Source organism: Myotis lucifugus, unplaced genomic scaffold, assembly GCF_000147115.1.
Source record: "Myotis lucifugus unplaced genomic scaffold, Myoluc2.0 scaffold_0, whole genome shotgun sequence".
In the NCBI taxonomy this organism is placed as follows: Eukaryota; Metazoa; Chordata; class Mammalia; order Chiroptera; family Vespertilionidae; genus Myotis; species Myotis lucifugus.
The window spans coordinates 40010161-40036650 of NW_005871048.1; the positions used below are offsets into that span (position 1 = coordinate 40010161).

A 26490-nucleotide genomic window follows, 5' to 3' on the forward strand; every position below is an offset into this window, starting at 1 on the left:
CAACGCATTAAAATTTGAAATGTGTACATCCTTCATCCAGCAATTCCATTCCTGGGAATCTACTTCATCAAGACAAAAGTATTAATATATAAGGACACATGGACAAGGAGATGCACAAGGGTGTCTAGTGAATAACTTCATGGTTGCCAAGGACCGAAACACAGTGACTACCTATCCACCGGGAATTGGCTAGATCCACACCCATTCATTTAAAACAAGGGTGGGGAATCCTTTTTGTGTCAGAGGCCATTTGGATATTTATAACATCATTCTCGGGCCATACATAATTATCAACTTAAAAATTAGCCTGCTATATTTGGTCAAACATTTAATTAACTTAACCCTAATGCCTTGGCAGGGCCAGACCAAATGGTGGGCTAGGTGTTCCCCACCCCTGATTAAAAGAGTAAATCTGAACTACACCTGATGATGGAGAAATTTCTACAAAGTACTGCTGAGTTGGAAAAAATAGAGAAGTCTACATAATCTGATCCAGATTTTTTTTAATGATTGTATTAAAGATTGTATCTGTATTATGTATGTATATGTTGTATGAGCACAGAAAAGGGTGGAAATATGTACACTGTCATTGGTTCTCAAACTCTAGTGCACTCCATCAGAATTACCCGAAGGTTCTGCTAAAACACATATTGCTGGGCCCCACCCCAGGAGTGGCTGATTCTGTGGGTCTGGGGGAAGGTCTGAGAATGTGTATTTCCAACAAGTTCCCAGGGGTGACTACTGCTCCTGAGAGCAAGGGCACTAGGCTGGAGGACAGAAAGTGAGGTAGTAAATGTAAATGTGGGGGTGGGGAAGCATTAATGAGATCTGCCCAGGATAATAAAAATGCACACACATAAGGAAAGTTCTTTCAAACGTAGAATTTCAGGTGGTCTTTACTTTCTTCTTAATAATTTTATTTATTTTTAATAATGAGTACTATTTAAATAATCATTTAACATAAAACTATTCCAATTGACAAAAAAGGGTGGGAAAGCCTTTGAAATCAACAATTTCCCAAGAAAGAGCTCTTCTGTGTTAGTCACAGCAATTCTGAACTGATCTTTTGGGAAGACTATTGCTAATTACACTTTATATAAAAATATAATGTGAAAAGGAGTGAATAATAAGTATATTTATTTGTTTTAAAACCTTCCTTAGCCAAACCGGTTTGGCTCAGTGGATAGAGCGTTGGCCTGCGGACTCAAGGGTCCCGGGTTCGATTCCGGTCAAGGGCATGTTCCTTGGTTGCGGGCACATCCCCAGTGGGAGGTGTGCAGGAGGCGGCTGGTCGATGTTTCTCTCTCATCGATGTTTCTAACTCTCTATCCCTCTCCCTTCCTCTCTGTGAAAAATCAATAAAATATATTTAAAAAAAAATAAATAAAATAAAAAAAAAATAAAACCTTCCTTAACAAAAATTTAAGGAAAAGTCAATTTTAAAGTAACCAAAAACATTCACCAGCAAAAACACACAATTTAGCTTGTGAATGCAAAATCTCTTCCTCTTTCAAAATTCAATCAAATACCCAGTCAGCGAAAATCTCTCCTTTCAAGCTCTACTTGCATCATTTCCTATCTCTTTTTATGTACAAACTAGAAAATGACAACTATAAGACTAAAAGCAACAAACTAAAACAAACAAAATAAAAATAACAAATAGGACTTTCAAACTCGCAAGTGATGTCCACGAGTTTTATGCTATAAACATCGTAGGTCAATTATACTAAAGTCCCCAAACTTTCACTCTCCTCATCAGCTTCATCACTACAACTCTTCCCTAGCTTAAGCAACCATTCAATCTAAAGATTAAGCCTAGATCTCAACCCGGACTGTACCTGTTTTTAAATATGTTTTTATTGATTTCAGAGAGAGAAAGGGAAAGGGAAAGAGAGATAGAAACATAAATGATGAGAAGAATAATTGATGGGCTGCCTCCTGCACATCCCTACTGGGGATCGAGCCCACAACCCGGGGCTGTGCCCTGACTGGGAATTGAACAGTGAACTCTTGGTTCATAGGTAGACACTCAACCACTGAGCTATGCCAGTCAGGCAAAAACTGTATCTTTTCTATTGCGAAAAAATAGGTTGGCCCTCCAGAACTACTCCTTTTTGCCCTTTTAAATACAGATGCAGGAAGCTGCTCAGAGGCTGAAAATTGGATTTGCAGTGTTCACATCCCTAAGGTTTGCAGATCAATACTATAAAACTCCTAGCTACCAGTCTTGTCAATCCCTGCTTCTCTAACTTATCAGAGTGCAGTGTTTCTCTTTTCCAGCAATAGCAAGTGGATCATCATAGTTCATTTTCTTTCTTTTTTTTTCAAATATATTTTATTGATTTTTTACAGAGAAGAAGAGAGAGGCATAGAGAGTCAGAAATATCAATGAGAGAGAAACATCGATCAGCTGCCTCCTGCACACCTCCTACAGGGGATGTGCCCGCAACCAAGATACATGCCCTTGACCGGAATCGAACCTGGGACCTTTCAGTCTGCAGGCCGACGCTCTATCCACTGAGCCAACCCGGTTAGGGCTCATAGTTCATTTTCAAAGTCAGAGTGAGTCTGGGGCTGAGTTCAGGAATATCCTTGCATCCCCAATACTAAGATAGAGTCTCCTTTCTGAAGACAAGCAAACAAAAATATTTTCCAAAAAATGTGAGGGGAAAAAACGTTTGCCATAAAAAGCCAAAAAATTAAACAAATTATCACTGATAGGACCCACCTGAATGAGGTGCTCTTTTTAAAGGGCAAAAAGAAGTTGGGGAATAATTTCTAACAACATTTTCTTGCTTCATGACCACTGTTCTATTTATGTGATCTCATTCTCTGTGAGATAAATCTTGTAGTTTATATTTTTAAAGTCTATCTTACTGAGGCTTTTCCAATTCATTAGCATACAATTATTATGCTTAGTAGTTTTATAATTTTAAGATATCATCTCAATGTTATAACTCTTTACAATTTCTGGGGGGTTTTTTGGTTCTACCTAAATTATGTTCTTAACAGTGTTATCTTAATTTGTTTTCCCAAAAGAACCTGTTAAAACAACGAAATAGGATTGGTAGAAGTACTTGAAAGCATCAAAATTAAGAGATCCAATGTAATATACCACAATTAGTCAAATAAGAAAACACATCATCTAAACAAATGCAAAAGAACCTTGAATAAAATCCCACACAAATATAGATAAAATTCTGGAAGAAGAAAAAAAAAAGTCAATAATGCTTATCATCGATGATAGGGTTAAACATAGTTTTAATTTCTTCTTTTTGCTTTTTTAAAATAAAATATACTATGAATTTTTAAATAGTAAGGATCTATAAACCAGATTGTAGTAAGCTGGGAGAAACTAGACATGCATATTTATCCAACCTCTGAAAGCCGTGGGCAGACAGGAGGCTTGCATCAAGATACAGGAACCAGTTGCTGCACAGCCTTTGTGTCTGCTCTGTTTACATATTACTTATTCAATAGAATTTGGCTTAAGACTTGTTTTCATTATAATATAACCCTCACTGACCTCCTTACTGATGAGGCCAAATGGTCAGATTGGCTTAGGTCAATCTGTAATAATATTGACATAAAATGTTAAGTGAAAAAAATCAGGTTACAACATATATATGTACATACAGTTATGTACATATAAAATATACATAATTAATATAAGATGCCATCAGTTGGTCAGAGCAATAGAAAACCATATAAAATATGCATTTTATATGCCACTAGAAGAAAAACCGCCCATTTTTTTATGTTAGCATTTTGTTTTAACTTATACAGATTTCATCATGTATCATGCTACTGGTTCCATGTCTTTGTATATACACAGTAACTTTGCCTTTTAATACCAAACCATGGTGAAGTGATTTTGAAAGCAATTAATTCATGTTGTGCCAGCAAAGTTCATAACTATTCTGAAGTGACAACAATATAAGCCATGTGACCAAGGTTACACATGCTTAGGTAATGACAGCTACATCATGACTTCTGCCAGGATGCACGGTGTAAGAGCATCTCAATTTCACAGATATGAAAATAAGAAAAAAATGTGCCTTAGAATTAATAAAATGTATTAACGTGTGTTTTTTTGTTTGTTTGTTTTTTAAATATATTTTTATTAATTTCAGAAAGGAGGGGAGAGGGAGAGAGAGAAAGACAGAAACATCAATGATGAGAGAGAATCATTGATAGACTGCCTCCTGCATGCCCCTTACTAGGGATCGAGTCTGAAACCTGGGCATGTGCCCTGATCAGGATGGAACCCAGACCTCCTGGTTCATAGGTCAATGCTTAACCACTGAGCAAGACTGGCTGGACTGGTTGGTTGAATTTTAATGGCTTTCATTTGAATAGTCTACCTTAAAGGCTAAGGACAACAAGATTTCATCGGCTTCCTCTACAGGCTATTTCTGTTGCTCTGACCAAGGAGCCCTTCTGAAGAGAGTCCTTGCTGCCTGAGTCCCACTTATAGTTTTGATGGCTGCTGGACCTTCTTTCTGCATAAGCATTCTGGAGTTAATAGGTTCTTATCTACCTAAGTTAACCACCACAAAGAGCAGCCATCATGGGAACACCACCCAGCATTCTGGAAACCTGGGTCTACACAGGCTGTGGACAGTCAGGCACTGGTATGCACTCACATGCACACAGTAAACTTTGCCTTTTAATATCAAACCATGGTGAAGTGATTTTGAAAGCAATTAATTCATGTTGTGCCAGCCTTTTAGATATATAGGAATCCTCTATATATCTAAAAGGCTAAGTGACCATCCAACTGTCCATCCTACCGTCCAACCAACCGACCAGTCAGTACATATGACGCACACTGACAATTTAAAAATAAACGTTGACTTGCGCATGGGCGATACGTATAAAGCTTTTGCTGGCGCCAATCGCATGCACATGTTTTGATCTGTCATTGTTGATCATGAATTTGGTTGACACTTCTATTATAGAGAAAGGGCGAATAATGATATTAAAATATGTCTTCTAATTAATTTCCTTTCAATGTGCACGAATCCGTGCACCAGGCCACTAGTTAGCTATAAACCAGTTTACTCACTGCCTATATCATTCCTGGGGATCAAGACCACAACCCAGGCATGTGCCCTTGGTCAGAATTGAACCTGGGACCCTACAGTCCATAGGCCAATGCTCTATCCACTGAGCCAAACCAGCTAGGGCAATAAAGTGTATTAATGTTTTAACATAACACTATTTATAGGGGGTAAGATTATGAATGACTTGTTTTCTTAACACTTTGGTATTTTTCATTTTATTCTAATTAGTATATATTATATGACAGGAAAAAAATGTTTGTTTGGTCTGTTTAGCTCTCTTCTCTCCTTTAGGCAATGTTAACTGACTCTTCCCTAGTCTGGGCATAATCCTAAGTTCAATATAGCTACACCAGTATGTTGACCAACCACAAGGTTTTCTACCAGGATTAGGTTTGTGGATTTGTTTATTTGGTTTGAGGTAGGGAAGCAGGGTGGAATGAATACAACTGATGAGGAAGTAAGTACAAAATAAATAACTGAATAAAACTTGGGATACTTTACAATTTAGCATTAGAGCAGTCTTTTTTTTAATCTTTAATTATGGCTGGGCCAAGCCTGTCTACAGACACATTTTATGACCTGCAAATCACAACCTAAAGAGAGTACTATAGACTACTGGGTAACCCAGGAGAGGGGGGTATTATTTTGCATCCATTTACTTGATCATTTAGTGTTTCTTCAGAGAATACAGTGAGATACATGTAAGAAGAGTGGGGAAGGGTTGAGAGAGAGCGTTACTTGGGTAGTAAAGTGTGGCAAGAGGAAGTGGATTAATATATTTTAATTGACTGAGGATTCTGATTAAACTTGTTCCAATTCCTTGATATTGTTCTATTAAGGATTAAACTGAAATGAGGTCAGATCTTTTATGCTAGATCCTGTACTCTGGCTGCATGCCATGAGAGGATAACTCAAAGGCCACCTGAAAAAGCAGCCCTCCTACACATATCCATACTCACACCCCCATCAACACGGGTTCCAAGAAAAAGGGTTTTGTCTGAAAAAGGAAGATGGGAAGAGGAAACAATCTGCCATTTTGTAAAATGAGACAATCACATCACTTCCCTGTTATGCCCAGTATCTGTTCTCAACAACAGAATCCTCCCTCAACCCAGAAGGCACCTTGACCGGGAATCTCACTGGGCAGCTCTGTCACCCGATCTCCCACGTAATCTATGTATATAGCCCAGCACTTTCCTTTGAATTTCTACTTCATGTTTTTAACTGACACAATTATCACTGAACATTTCCCCCAAAAAGACACACACAGAACACGTTCTTGGCTATTATCAGGATATTATCATAAAACAATATATTCAAAAATCATCTATATGGATAAATTGAGTATTTTTAGTCCAGAGCTAATACAGTTTTTAAAAAGTTACTTGGGGAAATATAATTAAAACCCAGACTTGGAAACCAGGAGCCAACTAGTTTTAAAAGACTTCATGAAAATAAACTAGACAGTAGCACTGTGTGTTGTTTTTCAAAAGCCTCAGCTCAATAATGAGCAAAGCCTTTCTCCCCACTTCAGTCACATGGGTTTCAAGTCTAAGAAAAGGGCCACTTCAACCTGAAGCCCAATGCTTAGGAACTTACGTAAAGAGGTACTTCGCTGCAGCTCAACTCCATGGCTTCTGCATCTGCAAACAATAAGAAGAGCATTTATTACCGGAGTCCTCATATAACCAACCAACAGAATTGTGTCCTGACCTTCAGGTATCAATATTGTCGAAGGAGGAGTAACTCATTAGATAGGAAAATTGCAGAGACAAAATTATAAAAATACAGAAATAAGATGCTACCTGTATAAAACAGAACCCCTTTCTTATTTTGTATTAATGTCCACACATAAGGAAATCTATCACCCCGACATTATCCCACTGACTGCTCCCAAAATGGAAATTATATTTCAGAAAGACAAGAAAGGTCAAAATAAGCAGGTTGAAAGTTTCACCTTAATTAATCGCTTGGATGACAGGCTTCTCTGAGATCAGAATCCACTTTTGGTGGAACAAAGCAGATCTTAGAGAGGGCCAGACATTTCAGTCTGGGGGAATGCAGGCCGCTGTCATGCTAACCCACCTCTTCCCCAGCTGCATGCATCTCATCTGCCTTTGGGTGTGCCTGCCCCTTGACACCCACACCCAGAAACCATCTTCCAGCTTAGGAAAAAGGAGCCAGCATCATTCAAACAGGGTTAATTGAAGGAAGTCAAATAGGTACAAACTTCCAGTTATAAAATAAGTTATGGGGATGTGATGTACAGCATAGAGACTATCTATAATAATAAAAGCATAATATGCAAATCAACTGAACGACCAAACAGTAGAATGACCGTCTGGACGACCTTCCGGCTGACCACGCTATGACACACACTAACGCCAGGCCAGCCAAGGCGGGTGCGATGCGATTGGGGGGTGGGGCTGCCATAGCCCCACAATCGCCCTGCAAAAGGAGGCCCAGGTCACCCTCTGCACAGCAATCAATGGTGGAGCCCTGCAATTGATCGCCTCAAAGAGGGAGGCCCAGGCTACCCAGCCAATGGTGCTGCGGCCGGTGGGTGGGACCTCCCTCTGCTGGGCAATTGATCATAGAGCCCTGCATTTGATCACCCCAAAGAGGGAGGTCCAGGCTACCTGACTGGCAGCACTGCAGCAGGTGGGCGGGGCCTCCCTCTGCAGGGCAATCAATCTGGGGGCCCAGCAATCAATTGCCCCACAGAGGGAAGCCAGGCCACCAGCCAGCAATGCTGTGGCGGATGTGCAGAGCCAGCCAGCAATTGCCCTGCAGAGGGAGGCCCAGGCCAGCCAAGCGATTGCACCCCACGCCTGTCTGTCGCCTGCAGAGGGAGGCAACTGGTGGCAGGGGAGGGGGGACAGCACCACACAGATGGCAAGCAGTGGCAGTGGCGGGGCGGGGCAGCTGTGGCAGCTGGGGGAAGGAAAGCCCGATAGACCCTGATCGCCAGCAGGCCTCGGGACCCTACCCGAGGGGTCCCAGCTTGCGAGAGAGCGTAGGCTGGGCTAAGGGACAACACCGCCCTATGCACGAATTTCGTGCACCAGGCCTCTAGTAGTTAATAATACTGTATTGCATATTTAAAAGTTGCTAAGAAAATAGATTGTAAAAGTTCTCATTACAAAGAAAAATTCTGTCACTATCTATGGTGACAGATGTTAACTAGCCTTATTGTGGTGAACACTTTGCAATATATACAAATATCAAATCATATTGTACACCTGAAACTAATAAGATGTTGTGTGTCAATTATAGATCATTCAAAAATTGGGGAGTCCAACCAGTGTTCTTCAGTGATTGACCATCAATCTATGAACCAGGAGGTCATGGTTGGATTCCCAGTCAAGGCACATGCTCAGGTTGCGGGCTTGACCCCAGCAGGGAGTGTGCAGGAGATAGCCAATCAATGATTCTTTCTCATCATTGATGTTTCTATCTCTCCCTTCCTCGCCTTTCCTCTCTGAAATCAATAAAAACAAATTTTTTTTAAAAGTAGGGGAGAAGGGTTCATTGAACACTACTATAAGACCCAGCCCTCAAGGAGCTCACAGCTGAACAAAAGAGACCTAAAGATTGGGAGAAGGTGAAGCGTGGCTGCAGGAGAACTCTGAATGGGGCAGACAGGGAGACTCACCACCACCCTCTCGCCTCCGCCCCACAGAGAACAGAAGTGGGACAGGGTTCTGTTCACTAGGCCAAGCCTGGCTCTGGTTCCTGGGCTACAGTCCAGCTACAGTACTTTGGGGCGTTCTCTTAAGAAGGCAGGCACACAGAAATCCAAATTGTGACATTTGGTATAGCAATCCCCAGAGAACAAAGTTGGCCAGGAGAAAAATATAAAAAGTCCTGTATTATTTTTTATAAAATCCTTTAACTTAATACTGGCATCCTCCTAGGTCACAAGTTACATTTCACGAGTCATCCTGAGAGAACCGAGGGTCCCATAAGCCCAAGGGGTTGACAATGGAACCCTTCCTTGACCCTCATTTTCAACATGTTATACCCTGTGCATACCCACTTAAACGGGCTTATGGATGATAATCATCGATTTTTAATGAAACTAACCTCACATATTGGATGAATGGCTTAGGAAGTTCAAGAAAGAAACTTCAAATTAAATACAATACTAACAAGAATATGACAAAACTGAGACTCTCATTTCTAATATGAATTGTTTATCACTATAAAATAAAAATGATGACTAATCTAAGAGCAATGACAAGTAGATCTCCCCAAAATTAAAAATTATAAAGAAGGCACTTATAATATGAATGTATACCTGCTACCACATACCATGACCCTTTACCCTAAATATACACTAGGCCTCAAGAGATTAACAATATTTTCACTTACGTTTAGAGTCACACCACACACAATTCCAATCCTTCACCTTTCACTCAACTTGATAAAGTTATAAGAACACTGAACATTTCTACTTGGCCAGTGTGGCTCAGTTGGTTGGGCATCATCCATGCACCAAAAGGCTGCTGGTTAGATTCCCAATCAGGACACATGCCCAGGTTGTTCGCTTGATCCCTGGTTGGGGATGTGCAGGAGGCATCTGATCAATGTTACGTTTTCACGCTGATGTTTCTCTCTCTCTCCTCCCTTTCTCTCTCTCTAAAAATCAATAAGGTATTTTAAAAAAATTAAAATGGTTTTAAAAAGGAGTAATATTTTAAAAATGCACTGACTATAAAAAGACTGAAATAATATACAGACAATAATAAAGCAACAAACTAACATGCATTCCTTTGTGAGCAAATCTTTGAAGACTTAAAATTTTTAAGAAGTATATTATAACAAGTTAAGCTGTGTGGGAGGCTTACCATACACGTATTTACTATATGAAAGTACACATGTTTTTCACAACTCAACATGTGATATTTGTTAGATTTTGTCTGATAATAAAGTCCATCAAAAAGAAACCACTTTTGAGGAGAATGTGAAGACGTATTCTGAAGAGTGAAACCCCTGTCAAAACTTTCTAGTTGAGTTGTGGAGAAAAATAATTTGGAGCAAATTATACACTTGGTAAACTTCAAGCTGAAAGATATAGCTTCACTTGGATTTTCCTAAAATCAATTCCTCTGTTACAGTAAAGAGCAGTAGGCTCTGTGCTCGCCTGCAGGCCACATGGCTAACCCACTCTGGGCCTCCTTTCACATCACCTTTAATAATTAAGCAAGTTGTATTTGCGAGGCAAGTTACAACTGTCAGAATTCTTCACACAGTAGCTTTTCCCTGTATAAATGCCATGCTCTCCACTTCATTTTACTTTCTGATGCTTGAGTTCTCCACCTGTAATTTTAAAATTTCAGATTCAAGTACTTTTTTTCCCCTTTAATTGTACTGCATTTTTTGAAAATGTGTCTTACAGAGATAAAAGCCAAAATAGTTCCAGTTTTGCTGGCAGATGCCAGGGGATGGTTTGGGGGCCAAACTTAATTTTTAAGTTTGCTCACAAAAGGGGGGAAAAGTCTTATGAAAAGAACATCAAGATACAATGTTTTAGACATTATGAGGAATAAATATTCCAATATCTTTGATTGCTAGTTAACTCAAAAGAAAAAAAGACAATTTTCAATAGGTAAAAATATGTTAAGTTAATGAGGAAAGAAAATATAACATTCAACTTATACAGAAAAATATCAGTTCTTGACTTTATGAAATTCTGGATTTTGCATCTAAATGAAGTATTCTAAGATGAATTCAATATAAAGCCCATGACTTAAATTTTGTCTGTGAACACAAAATAATCATTGGCTTATATGTATTTTACAAAACCTATTAACAGGTAATGCTCAAAGAATATTTATCAAGACTATCAGTAACTACGTTAGAAAGGATAATGATATGTCAGGCACCATGCTAAGTATTTTACAAATTTCATCTCAGAGATTCACACAACAGCCCTGAGAGAAAAGTGTAGGAAGTTAACCTGAGAAGCAAAAGTTACCTAAACATAAATTTTTAAAGAAATAAATTGATCATTTACAAGATAACAAGCAACTGCCTCCCCCATTCATTCTCTACCCACCCATTCCACCCACCCTTAATGCTAGCATCTTATTCTCCCAGCCATTCCTTCTTGTACATCAACAGATATTTTTGTAGTTACTTGTTTTGACCTTCATGTGATGTTGTAAATAAAATATAAATCAATTTAAAGTAAAATTAGAAATATTTTTTAAAGCATAAAAAAACGGTTAAATGGAGTTGAAAAAAGTACTGTTGAGTATCGGAGAACTTCTCAAATCATGAGCTACTGGATCAGTGAGAATGTGTCAGAGACCGATTAACAAGTGAAAAAGAAAAATAATGAGAAAAAGGCTTAAAGATAATAATTTCATTTAGAAGGAAGCAAATGCCTGACAGTACAGGCTCGGGAACAGGCTACGTTTGAACACCAGCTCTGCCCGGTTCTCTGTGACTTTGGGCCTGTTATTTCACCTCCCTAGGCCAATTTAGAACTAGTAACAGTACCTACCTAATCTGATTGTTGGGAGGATTAAAAGATGTGATAGAGTCTTAAAAAAAACAAAACACAGTGCCTATCATATGCATTCAATTAACACTAGCTATAATTATTACATATTTATTATTATTATACATGAAACATACACAAAGGGATGGTTTTAGAAAGCATTTGAGTCTATTTCAAATGAAATCACTCAGAGCCTCTAAACATTAGACTGATTAAAATGATTCAGCAGAAATTGAGGCCACGCAGGTCTGCAATGAACCTTCCCCGCTCAGCCTCACCCTGACAGCCCAGAGGACACTCGAGGCATCAGGAATACTGAAGAGCACTGGGCCAGGTAAATACAATAGTGTAAAGCTCTACAGAGTTTTATTTGGTTTTATAGAGCTGAATATTCCCACTACAGTTTGAAGATGTAAAGAGCAGAGAAATTATCATGGGGGCAACTATATTAACACCTCAGCTGGAAACCTCTACAGTTAGAAAAGATGCTGATCCACAGCTCCTTATACGAACATCGGAGTATAGAATTATAATTGTATTTCACCACTGTTATCCTAGCTGGAGAAGAAGGAAGGAACAGTTAAACAACCGGGAGGTAAGGCCAAGTCTAAGTAAAAACCTTCAAAGCTAACACAATGGAAATGGGTAAGAAGAGAGCATTTTCGAAATAAACCTGCTGTTGATTACACAACAGTATCAACGGGCCTGCCTCAGACTAGAGTTATCTACCTGAGTTATGCAGGTCTAAGAAGCATTATTTGGTGACCTCAGAGTGTGGGGAGATGTCTAAAGATTAGAAAGGAAACAACAGTAACTATTCAATAGGATCTCATTAATTCAAACTAATGGGAGTGGTAGGGAGGAAGAAGGGGAGCCAGGCAGTCTGAATTGGTGCAGCCTAAAGTAGAGAATGCTTCTAAAGTACAAAGAGGAGCGTGAGCTGACTGTGAACATAATGTTCCGCCAGAGCTGTCACACTCACTTTTTCCCAGAATTTATTTGCATACAACGTGATTAAGCCCTTAAGAAGCTTTTTCTAAATCAATTGCACATCCCCTTTTATAACCTCATTTATGCAATTAATCCATTTGTAGCCAATACAAATCTCAACCACTCTCGAAAGATACAACCTATCAAAGCATCAATTTCCTCAGTAGCAACAGATCTCTAAAGTCCTGTGTGTCCAAAAGTCGGTTCACTATCACTATGTGCGCAGCACACCGTGCAGCTGACCTGGGAGGGATAGTGTTTAAAACACTGCCCCTGGCGTTGGTTGGGATAACTTCTGTATCTATGAAAAGCTAAAGGTTGTAAGGAGTAATAATACTTGGCAGAACATGATAGTGTCGGGCAAGCATGAAGTGGTAAATGAATTACATGATGGGAATTAAGAGCTACACATGAAGAAAACCACACACCCACATTATTTTCAGGAAACGCTAAGGAGTCTGATAGTTTGGAGTAACAGGTTTGGTAGCCAGAGGAAGAAAAGGTCATCAACCTGCTACTTTTATACATAATCCAACCTAAAATACACATAGTAAATCTGTGACAAAAGTGAACAACAGACTTATAGGGGGCCAGGGTCCTTTGCCAGAGATCTGGCAATAACATTTCTAAATGCGGTTGACCCTCAAACACCATGGGGGTAACAGCACTGACCCCCGCACAGTTGAAAATCCATGCATAAGTTTTGACTCCCCAAAAACTTCACTAAAAGCCTACTGTTGACCAGAAGCCTCACCAATAGCAGTCAATTAACACATATCTTATACGTTATACATGTATTATAGGCTGTATTCTTACAATAAAGTATACTAAACAAAATGTTATTCAGAAAATAATAAGGTAGAGAAAATACATTTATAGTATTTATTGAAAAAATCCACATATAAGTAGATCCACGTAATTCAAACCCATGCTTTTCAAGGGTCAAATGTACATGTTACCCTTCAGTTAGAATTTTCAACAAAATTATCTTTCAGCTTTTCCTACAGTGTGCTTTTCCTTTATGCATTTCATTCATGGGGGAAGCAAATCAAGTTCAATGATACCGACAATTCTCTGCCCGGGCACAAATAATGATCATATCAAAATTTATCAGACCCCTGTTTCTTTACCAGAATCTCATTTCTCTTCTTTTCCATTCATTTTTATAAAGGAGATAGAGCAAGAAAAATAGTAAGTCATACAAAGAGAGTCATGCTGCTAAAACGGAACTGGCAGTTGAAAGCCCACACGTGCATTCATTGCTAATACCTAAAAGTCTGAATTCAATACAAGAATTTTTTTTTACAGTGTACCTGTTCAAGCTACAAAATTAAAGGAGCAATCCGGCACCATTTCCCAGAGTAATCAAGCAATGGATTGCTGAGAAAGGGGCATTTCAGTTAAGTTCTCGGTAGAGTAAAGCCTGGCTCTGAAATTGCTCTGATTTTGTAAGCTACGGGGTTTCCCGCTTTTAACTTTGATACGAGCAACTCTCCCTGGAGTCACACGGCTGTAAGTTAATGCAACAGTGATTAAACCATGAGTTGATAACATACGGTCCATCACTTTAAACAGTCCCTGAACTCCATGAAATTAGATGCGAAGTTTTATGTACATGTGCATTTTTCTGACAAGAGTTTTATAGCTTTCATCAGATTCTCAATGGACCACTGAACATGCAAAAGGCCAAGAACTATTTTTTTTAATCATGCTAGACATCAAAGTTTAAAGCTTGCTCTGTGAAAGCCCATGAGAGGGGGATGAAAAGAATGCTACAGATCAGGGGAAAGTATCTAACAAATAACTAGTATTTACTATACATAAATAACTCTCAAACAATCCAATCAGAAAAATGGGCAAAAGACATGAGCAGATATTTCACTGAAGAGGATATACAGATAGCAAGCCCATGGGAAGATGTTCAGCATCATTAGCCATTAGGGAAATGCAAACTGAAACCACAAGGAGATATCAATACATACCATTCAAACGGCTAAAATAAAAAACAATGGCATTGCCAATTGCGGGAGAGGATGTGCGGAAACAGTCACTCATGTTGCTGATGGGGATGCAAACTGATATAGCCAGGCTGGAAAAGAGTCTGGCAGTTTCTTAACTAAACATGCAACTGCCACCAGCAATGCCACTAGCGGGAATCCCCCCACCCCAGAGAAATAACATTTTATGTTTACACAAACACCTGTACATGATCGTCCATAGCAGCCTTATATATAGTAGTGAAAAACTAGAATCAGCCCAGCTGTCCTTCAACAGGGGAATGGTTAAATGCTATGCACGAGTACATCTATACACACATGCATATCACAGCAATGCACGCTGCTTGGCAATAAATAGAGCAAACTTGGTACACGTGACATGGATCAATCTTCAGAAAATTATGCTGAGTGATAAAAGCCAATTCCAAAAGATCACAGACCCCATTTATACAATATTTTTTAAAAATTGTAGATTAGTAGTTGACAAAGAGTATTGGGCCCAACCGGAGTGGCTCAGTTAGTTGAACGTCATCCCGTGCACCAAAAGGTTACCAGTTCGATTCCCGGTCAGAGCACATGCCTAGGTTGGGGGTTCCATTCCTAGTCAGGGCACGTATAGAAGGCAACTAATCACAATGTCTCTCTCTCTCTCTCTCTCTCTCTCTCTCTCCCTCTCCCTCTCCCTCCCTCCCTCCCTCCCTCCCTCCCTCATTCTTTGTTTCTCTGTCTCTCTCTCTTCTCTCTAAGCATGTCTTAGGTGAGGATTTTTTTTCAAAATGAGTATTGGGAGGGGGAGGAGAAAAAGGGCAACATGAGGGGTCCTTGTGATTCTAGAACTGTTCAGTATCTTGACAGTGGTGGTGGATACACAGGTGACAAAATCGTATTGAAAGTTAAAGTCATACGTACTAATGAATGTAGGTAGAACTGGGAAACCTGAATAAGATGGGTGCATTGTATCAATGTCAATACTGATTGAGGTAGTATACTATAGTTTTATAAAAGGTTACCACTGGGGAAACTGGCAGAGAATACAAAGTATTTCACCATTATTTCTTATAACTAAATGTGAATCTATAATTATCTCAATATTGTCAACTACAAATATCATGCATGCTAGAATTAATGTCTCCTAAACAATTTTCTTTTTTGTGGTGGCTACCATAGATGATGATAGATGGTTTCTCTCTCTTAATCTCTCCTCTCTCTCTCTCTCTCTCTCTCTCTCTCCATTTTCCAATGATATTATCATTGCTTATAACATTTTTAGAATTTCTTTCCCAGATTGTGGCATGTTTTAATTATTCTGTCTGGTAGCAAGGTTTTATCCCTAGAAGGGAATTTAAAATTTTAAAATATCAAGAAATTCAGAACCACCCTAGGGCAGAAATATGAATTTTTCCTACCCTAGGGAGAAAAGGTAGGAAATATCATTTATGAGTGAAAACAAAGTAACTGCTAAATCACGAGACTCGTTTTCTTTGGGGCTTAATTTAAGGTTTTGAGATCCAAAAGAAAAATCACATTTTCCGGGTTGAAAAACTCCTCCTAAAGACAATGCGAAGCACTGAAGGGTTTTGAGTGAGGCCATAACTTATCTAAGGTTGCCTTTTCCTGAGACTGACCCGAAGACTGCTGAACAGACACACGGAGAGAGAAGAAGGTGGAGGCAGAGAGAGTAGCTGGAAGAACAGGTATGGGGAAAATGATCCGGATACCTGGAAGCGTTGCTAGACAGAGAGGGGTCCTCAGAAGTTAACAAATCTAACCAGAGCAGACAGCACCACCTCCTTCATGCTTCCATCTGTATTTCAGGCAACAGCTGTGGCTGCGGCCCACCCGCTGCCCTGTGCCCAGACCCAACTAGGCTTCATACAGTCTTTGTAGGAAAGAAAAGTACTCTCCCCCTCATCAGAATTAAGACATTCTTTAAGTAGAATAGCCAGATTACTCTACCCAATTCTACACTAAATACTAATGTGTAAAACCTAGAGAAATTCTAGAGTTGATGCTTTAATATTTAGAAATATGACCTTAAAGCAAAGCTTAGAAAAAATGTTTTAACCTTAGAAATATGACTAGTCTCTAAATGTTTAATGTAGTTCAGCACATTCACTCTGAACTTTCTATATGCTTAGTACTGGTTTTTGTGTTTTGCTTTTAAAGTTTAAGTATCTCCCTTCAAATATTTATCACTCTATTTAAAAAGGAAGGGCATATAGATGTGAAATACATAAATAAGGACTCAGAAGGGGCATGGTCTTTGGAAATTAGGAAGTTACTGGTTAGCATTTTAAGTGCAGAGGAGAGAAAAATAAAGGGGATGGTTGTTGTTTTTTTAAGAAAATATTACCATTTACAACAGCATGGATGGACCTAGAGGGTATTATGCTAAGTAAAATAAGTCAGACAAAGACGCATACCATATGATTTCACTTACATGTGGAATCTAAAGAACAAAATAAACAAACAGCCCTGGCTGGGTCGCCCAGTTTGTTGGAGTACCGTCCCATAGACCAAAAGGTTTTGGGTTCGATTCTGTCAGAGCACATACCCAGGTTGCAGGTTCGGTCAGGGTGTGTGCAGGAGGCAATTGCTCGATGTTTCTCTCTCCCCCTACCTCTCTCTCTAAAAAAATCAATAAAAACATATCCTCGGATGAGGATTTAAAAAATATTAAAAATAAACAAACAAAACAGAAACAGACTCATAGATGCAGAGGACAAACTAATAGTTGCCTGATGGGAGTGGGTTTGGGAGTCTGATTGAAAGGGGTGAAGGGATTAAGAAATACAATTTGGGCCCTGGCACAGAGAATATAGCCAATAATATTGCCATAACTATCTATGGTTGCAGATGGGCACCTGAATGATTGGGGGATCACTTTGTAAATTACATAATTGTCTAACCACTATGCTGAAACTAATATAAAATATATTGAATGTCAAAAAATAAACAAAGCAAATAATATTTCTTAAAAAAAATAAAGGGCTTTTGTCTGTTTTCATAATGATGGGAACTTGAGTATGCTCACAAGGATGGAGACAGAAATGAGGTGTCAGATGCTGGGGAGCACAGATCCTTGGTGCTTAGCACCCAGGGATGCTCAGTGCACTATAATGGATATAGTCCTGAACACTGAAGAACTGTCCCATGTCCTTCTTTAAGTTTGTGCAGACTTAATTTTGCTTCTGATGGCTTAGGTGTGCCTTTTCATTAAAAAGAAAAGCTAGCTGGACTCAAAAAGTCTCCTCCAGAAAGGACACTCCTCACAGGATAGTTTCTACATTCCAGAAAGTCATACCAAGTAACTACAAAATACTGTCTTTGGTGTAATTCCCCCAGGATATTAGCATATAAATTTTCTTATATCATTAGAACTCCTAAATATTTTAATTAAGTTAGAATTTGATAACCCAACTGATACTTCACAATATATATTACTATTCATTTTCAATAAAAAAATTAAAATAGGATACTAGTCTTAATGCAATATTTCAAAAATATTATAAAAATATTTTAATATCTAAATCTGCACAGATTCCATTGGAGTGAATGGTTTCATTTTATGGTGTGTAAGTTCCTTGTTGATATTCCTCAACAAGAGAAACCAAAGAATAAGGCTCTGTCTTTCTAGACAATCTGAACTTGGACAAGTGGGTGACTCTTAAAATTGGATGTGCTCCAAAAAATGCAATGCCTGTTGTGAGGCAGGTAGAACTTGGGCCTTTTCCATCTTTGCAGTATTTACTCAAGTTCTCAGGAAAACAAAAAGTCCCCTTCTTGGATCATGTTTTCTATGACTCTTGTATAACAATGTTTCCTAAAGCAAAACTGAGCTCAACCGTTTGAAAAATGCACTATTAACAAAGGAACTAGGAACTAAATGCTACACTTTGCAGAACCTAAGTCATAAATGCCAAATCAAGGCTGATCTTCACATGCTATAAACTGTACTACTCTCTACCTGCTCTGGAAAAGAAATGCCATCTGAAAAACTAGCATTAGCAGCAACTGAATAGGCAGGTGTATGCATGCCTGCTATGGTCTGAGTGTTTGTGTCCACCCTCCAAAATTCATATGTTAAATGCTAACCCTCGAGTTGATGGCATTTGGAGATACGGCCTTTGGGAGGTGCTTTGGTCATTAGGGTAGACCTGCCATGAACGGCATTAGTGTCTTTATAAAAAACACCCCCCAGAGCTCCCTGGCTCCTTCCACCATGTGAGGATGCAAGTTTGCAACTTGGAGGAGGGCTGGCACCCTAATCTTGGGCTTACAGCCTCCAGAACAATGAAAAGTAAATTTCTGTTGTTTATAAGCCACCCAGTCTGTGGTGTTTTGTGATAGCAGCCCAAACAGACTAAGACAATGCCAAATACATGGTTGGTGCTTAATCAATACTTATCACATAAGGAATTATCAACAGCACTAACTTTAGCTCATCTCAACCTCACACCCTACATGCACACACAAATGCATAACACACTTTTACCTCTCTTGTCTCCTACCTCTTTACATTCCTATTCTCTACCGGGCAAGATTAACTAACTTGAGTGGTATACCAGTAATCCAGGTTAAAGTGATAATGGGTAATGATGGGTATAATGTCTCAGTCTTTGCTACCAACAGACCATGCCTTGATTCAACACACTAACTGATGGGAACACAGAAAGACAGTAGGACACACAGTTTGGGGCAAGCAGGTCTATTAGCCAAATTACAGAAAATATGCAATTCCCTGTGGGTGCATACAAATGTGTGTGTGTATGACTAAATTACAGATCTGTCTAGGTGTGTGGCCTATAAATTTAGATTAAATGTTTGTGAGAAAATTCTCATTTTAGATAAGAGCATAATAAAATGCCAATACTTCCCAGGTGTGAACTGTGCCTAGAAAACTCAATTATATCAATTGAGTATTTTATTGAACAGCCCATTAAACAGTCAATACCACATAACAAACACTGGAGTAAAAAGAAACTCTGAGTACTAGCAGAGAACATAGGAAAGGCACTATCCACTGGGAATGGGCAGGGTACACTTGTAGGATGTGCTGACAAGAACAGCTTAACTTAAATTTTTTAAATGAACTTCCTTTCTGTCTATATGTTGGATTAAGCAACTTGAGGATCCTATTGCTCAAAGTATTAGCTAGACTATTAAGTAATTTAAGAATTACTTTAAATGTATAGTTGAACTCTCCCAAGAGAATAAGGGAGCTTTTCAAGAGTCATAAAATTAAGACTCATCAAAAGACATAGCGGTGATCTATTGAGAATCTTTGCCCTGAAGAATTTTTCTGAGCTCAGTCCAGAAAATTTGGTTTAATGGCCACTGAGGGCAAGACACAGAGTCGAGGATCCATGTGTGGTCAGGAATTAGCACAAAAATTCCTGTATAAGGCAATATCCCAAAGGGCTAGTCAAATAATAGAAAAATATGACCACTAGGAAAAGACAAGGGAGTTTTTGTCTCGACCTAAGCCTTTAATGGGGGAGAGGGGGTGGAATGTTCCCTAGAAATCTTCAACTGAAAAATTAATACACCAAATAGTCCCAGACTTGTAATGATGCTTTTGGGGTTAACTCAGTATTGCAAGCCTCCCAGTTTCAGTCTCATTGATCATGGGCTCACAAGTCAAAATTAAAAAACACTCAACAAAACTACTCATCGAGAGAAAACAGTACACACAGCAAAATTAGACCCTCGGAACTTCAAATAATAGACTCACCAAACATTCTGTCATACAAGTATGTGTAAGTAAAGGTATTTAAAAAATAACTGAAAACACAAGAAAGGATCAGGATATTATCTCAAAAGACCAGGCCAACTTGACAAAATGGAACCTCTGAAGATAAAGGTATAGTGCTTCAAACTTCACTGGACAGGTTAAGTAGCAAAGAAAGAAAATATAGAGATAATCTGTGAATCTTGGCTCAAACACCTCCCTATACTATGACCTTGGGCTGCCTCATTTGTCTCACAATATCTGTGTGAGGACCAAATGGAATTCAGTAGGCACAACACCTAGAGTAGTACTGACACTTGGTATCAAATTCTAAGACCCTCCCTCCCGCCATGGTCCCAATGACCTGTCCTACATCTTTTATTTATTCTATAATCTAACACTTTTTGCTCATTGTTTCATGTGGTTATCTTATCTCCCCAGTGAAATAATTTCTCTTGCATCCTTTGCTGTGTTCCATACATCCCAAAATTTAATTAAGAAACTAAGTCTAATCAGTATATTTTTTTCAACTATGACTGAGGGGGAGGGGCAAAAGTGACTGTTTTGAAAACACTACATATTCATTCAACAATATTTGAGCACCTACTGGGCACCAGGATATTATATGCTAAGGAGATACATATGGTCCCCGACTTATTATGGTCCATTCGACTTAACAATTTTTTAACCTAACAATGGTGCAAAGGTATACACATTTAGCATAAACCATACTTCTAATTTTGAATTTTGACCTTTTCCTGGGCTAGGGATACGCAATATGATACTCTCTTGTGATGCTGGACAGTGGCAGCAAGATGATTTTGCCCAACTGTAAGCTAGTGCATGTGTTCTGGGCACAAAATTAAGGTAGGCTGGACTAAGCTATGATATTCAGCAGGTTAGGTGTATTAAATGTATTTTTGACTTACGGTATTTCCACCCAATTATGGGTTTATTGGGATATAATCCCATTGTAAATGGAGGAGTATCTGTATAATTAAATAAAAGAAACCAAAATCGCAGTCCCTCTGAAACTTACAGTACAATTTCTTTAGACAAAAAAAGAGAAAATTTTATAGTATATTTAAAAGTGATATGTCTTATTTAGAAAATGAAACAAAGGAGGTAATAGTGGCAGAAGTAAGAGGTGGAGTCCAATTCTAAGTACAGCAGTCAGGGAAGATCTTGTAACATCTGAGCAAAGACAAAAGATTCAGGAGAGTCAGGCTGATGTCTGGGCTGAGTCTCAGGCAGCAGAAGCAGAGAGTGAAAGTCCTGAAGCAAGGCGAGAACATTTGTGAGTGTGATCGAGGAGCGGAAAGGACACAGAATGAGTGAAAAGGAGAGGAATAAAAGATGAGGACAGAGAAGAAAGGGGGGCCTGATCATATAATGCCTGCTAGGTCACCATGTGGCTTTGGTTTCTCTTCTCAGTATGACAAGGGTTCATTTGAGGGCTCCAAGCTAAGGAATAACATGATCTGACATATACACTGAGTGGCCAGATTATGACCACCCCATTAGTACTTCATTGACACTTCCAAAAATACTGAATATTGAAAACTTCCTAAGCAAATACTCTCGCCGAAACCGGTTTGGCTCAGTGGATAGAGCGTCGGCCTGCGGACTGAAAGGTCCCAGGTTCGATTCCGGTCAAGGGCATGTACCTGGGTTGCGGGCACATCCCCAGTAGGAGATGTGCAGGAGGTGGCTGATCGATGTTTCTCTCTCATTGATGTTTCTAACTCTCTATCTCTCTCCCTTCCTCTCTGTAAAAAATCAATAAAATATATTTTTTAAAAAATACTCTCAAGGTATTATTATTATTATTATTATTATTTGCATAACTAATTCACTTCACTGTACTGATGGGGTGGTCATAATAATATGGCCACTCAGTGTATATTCACAGTATCATTCCAACTACTATGCTTCAGGCTGACTGAGAGGGGGCCAAGGGCAGCGCAGGGGGCTTGTTTGGAGCCACTGCAATATTCCAGGCAAGAGATGATGGTGGGCAGAACAGGTGGTAGCAAGAGAGGCTGTGAGCAGTTACTGGGTTCTGAACAGATTCTTAAGGTAGAGCCAAAAGGATTTCCTGACAAGCTGGACATAGGATGTGAGAGAAAGAGGATGTCTCCCAAGTTTGAAGCCTGAGCTAAGGGTGGCATTGCCATTACAGAGATGGGGAGTGGTGCAGGGAGTGCAGATTTGGGAAAGAAAACCAGGAATTCGGTTTTGGACACAATACGTTGCAGATGCCCACACAGGGAGAGCTGTCGTGTAGGCACTGAGATACCAAGTCTGTGGTTTTTTCTGCCCACTCCTTTTACTGATTTACTCTTCTCAAAGCACTAGTGGGAAGATGAAAGGCTAAAGGAAAGAAGAGTAGAGATGGTTCCCTGCTCTTGAGGAAGTGGAAATGTAAGAAGTGAAAGCATAAGACTTTCCTGCCACCTACGGCACAGCGAGGCTGGAACAACAGAGGCCACCTTACTCTAACATCATCAACAAAGAAATGAGCTGGGTACGTCTAAGATGTGGTTTTAGATACAACACGTGCTACCATGTTGAATGTGTGGGTTCTGGCTACAGTCAAATGCATGGCAACAACACAAGAAAATGAAACCACATCAACAATTTGATGATAAAACTGCCCCAAACTCTCCCCTCTTTCAGTTCTGTTCTCCAGGTAGAATTTGGTCCACGGGGCTATTTTCCTTGGAAATCATAATTATTTTCCAAAGGAAAATGAGTTTGAGTTTTCTAATGGTCAAGGGAGAGGACTAGACTAAGGACTGGGCAGCCAAGTTACCCCTGGCTCCCGTCCACAGGCCCTGCCCCGCCTTTGCCTTATGACTTGGTTTCTCGGTGTGTAAATACTGCAGCAGGGAAAAAATATTTTCCACTGCCTACACACAGGGCTTTTGTGAGGATTAATGAATTAATGTGTATAAAACACTATGAGCTACTCAAATAAAGGGACAATGAAACTCTATTTGTGAGTTTTTGAGGTCCAGACAGAGCAATCTCTTTTCTTACAAACCCCACTGAAAATTAGACTATGATAGCAGAAGTTATCCCATATGGGCCCAAAGAAACAAAATGAGATCATGTGTGAAGGCTCATTGTAAAGTACAATTCCAACGTGAGGATATCTAGAAACGATCTCTCAAGATAAAAATGCAATACTGAACATGTTTAAAAAAAATCATTAAAAACCAATGAAAAACAGTAGCTCTGGTAAAGCTCCACTTGGGGATTAAATGTGTTGACCTGTGAACTACAGTGAGGCCAAACTCCTAGTTGTTGCTAGAAGCATGACAAGACTCCAGGGGAAGATACAGACTTTTGTCGAAGAGCCACAGAATCAAGAGCCATTTATGAAAAGAGCTTTGTGGAAGGCCTTTTCCCTTCATTCTAAATGCTGTCCAACTCCACTCAAATGGTCACAATTAACATGAAGTGAATGGGCCACTGTATAGATTCTGTTCATAATCCAAATAGATGGTTTTCCCTGCCCACTGTGATTTTACATCAGTATTCAAACAACCTTTCACTTTGTCCCATTCCTGGCTCAGAACGTGCCAAAGACCAGAGGGACACACAATCTGGAGGTGACATCTCTCTCCGACAAAGCAAGGATGTGCTCCGATTACTGTGAGCATAAGGTTTTCACACACCTCAACTTTTCATTTCAGAAAAAGAGAAGTGAATGGTGCCTAGAAAACTATCAGACACACAAAGAGTGGGAATAAGCTACAAGCTGAAAATGATTCCATGATCAACCTGAATCCGGACCAAAGAGCTTCATGAGTTCATCCCCACCCTGTTCCCAACTAAGCCAGTGTAACACCCGGCTGCGGACACCTGAGGCAAGGAAAGTCTGACTTGCCCAAGGTCAGAGAGTTTAATCCGTAATGACTCATGTAAATTCCGGATTTTCAGTTCTGTGTTTACTGCACACTGACACTAATCTCCCAACTGGTCTCTCTACTTTCAGCCCCAGCTCTCTCCAGCCCAGGGTGCCCATGACCAAAAGTTTCAACTTGTTAAAACACTGTTCTGGGGTGCCGTCCCCTGTACCTACTCTAAACTCCTCAGTGGCTCCCCACTGACTAGAGAGGAAAGGCCACGCTTCTGCCCTTCAAGTCTGCTCTGCGAGAGCCCCTCTCGGTGCCTCATACAACATTTCCTCTCTCCTCTAGAGCAGCCATTTGTAGATTCTGGTTGTCTGGCGTCCTTCCTTTTTTCCCCTTTTGTACCTGGATCTCCTCCTCTGGGGAACCAGCTTCCCCCACACACACACACTCCACCCTCCCCAGCCCTCGCCCCTTTCATAGGAAGTGCAATCCCACTACCTTACAGACGCCAATGGGAATTCATCATCCCTCTCCCTGCCCCGGTGCAGTCAGGGTGGGTACACGGCTAGGGTGCTTATGCAGGGTCCATTCTTAAGCAATTAATGACTTGGTGCGGTTAGGGTCATGTTTAGGCATCAAAGTCTGCTTCTGTGATTGGCACTCAAGAACTAGGGCCGAGACACTCCCACTCATTTCATACAACTTCCCTTTACAAACCAACCATTCTACCGAGTGGTCTATTCAGTATGCCCCCACGCAGCTCCCCACCCCGAACACTGCATCTACGCCTTCACCCTATGCCATCTTCCTCGAAGTAGGCACAGGGCAGGAACACCACACCCGTCCAGGAGCTGGGCATGCGGAGTCTTGAAGGTGTGAATACAAATTAACGAGACTAAAGGGAAGGACAGAGAGACGCATTCCGGCACAAGCACTGGAGACAGAGAACATGTCAAACTATGCGCAGGATGTGAAGTTCCTTCTCTAGAGCTGTGTGCAAGACAACAAGGGGGCCTAGAGACATAAGCAGAGTTCCACTCACTTGGCACCTTAGGACTTGAGTCTCTATCCTGAAGGTTAAAGGAGGGCTTAGAAGGAGTACAAGTATAAAAAGAGATCAAAATTCTACATTTTTCCTAATTAGCTTTTTGACATTCTTAATATTTCCTCTTAATATACACTCACCTTCATAAAACACAGCATAATATTAAGCCAAGACACCTGCTTTCGTTAAACTTATTCCAAAATAATTTGTATATAAATAAGCACCTGAAAAATCAGCCCTATTGCATTCCTGAGCAAAGCAGGACATAGAAGCAGCTGCATCGTACCCAAGTGTCAAGATATGGAAAGAACCAAAGCAGTAAAGAGGTATGCACACCTGATGAGGGCTCCCAATCCGCAGCCAACAAGATGGACAAATACAGGCAAGTTACTTAACCTCTTCGAACCTGGATTTCCTCACCTGTAAAATGTAGCTACAAGACTGTTAGGGTGATAGAACCAGATGTACATGGAGCACCTGGTACACATCAGCTACACATTGCCACCATCCTTTCCTTTTCAAGAAACGGCTCCCCCAATTATGGTCTAAGTTTCTGGAAGACATATCCCTTGCACCTGGACACACCACTGAAAAACCAGTGGGCCAAAAGTGAGGCGATCTGGGCTCCTTCATCTGCTGTCTCCTAACTGTGTGACTCTCAGGTCACTCACCTACTTTGAAGCTCCATTTTCCTGTCTGGAAAATGGGGACAATAATCATTGCCCACCCCTGGACATGTAGGGATGCAATGAGATTTGTGGAAACTTTAAAAGGATACCAGATATGTAAAGTAGTATCATTACCCAGTATTTGTGTTCTTACGAGTGACCTTCTCAGAGAGATTTCTGACACCACCTTTGAATTTCCAGTTCAACCACTTTTCTCATGTCACTCACGAACCTACAGACTCTTTATGGCTTATTATGCCTCTTTTGAATTGTTTGGCTTACAACCGTCTTTATTAGGGCTCCACCCTACCCGGCTAATCCTATTTCCTTCTGCTCCCCTAGATTTGCACACTGTCTCTCTTACGGTCCACACTCAGTCCCACTCCTATACTGGCTCTTCTGCCCCCTCTGTCTACCTAAATGGTAGATAATGAGTAAATACTAAAACCCAGTTCATTTTACCTGCTCCATTGCACCTCCGATTACTCCAGCAAAGTACGCATTCTCTCTCCTCGTTCTGAACTCCGAACCCACTTCCAGTTCATATGATTTTTACTAAATTCTAACTTTCCCCTTCTGCTAGTGTTCTCTCTTCACCTAGGCAATTAGCTTCTTGAAAGAA

At 40.0% G+C, this 26490-nt stretch overlaps 1 protein-coding gene across 2 annotated transcripts in view; it reads right to left on the bottom strand.

The window, feature by feature from the left end:
* The window catches only part of ARHGEF28 (Rho guanine nucleotide exchange factor 28), a 259431-nt gene that overhangs the window by 211785 nt on the left and 21156 nt on the right, over positions 1-26490 (bottom strand). For both annotated transcript variants that reach the window (XM_006081332.3, XM_006081331.3), the window contains exon 2: positions 6666-6709. In XM_006081332.3, coding sequence (XP_006081394.1) covers positions 6666-6698 — 33 coding nt within the window. In that variant the 5' untranslated portion in view covers positions 6699-6709. The remainder of the gene's footprint in view (positions 1-6665; positions 6710-26490) is intronic.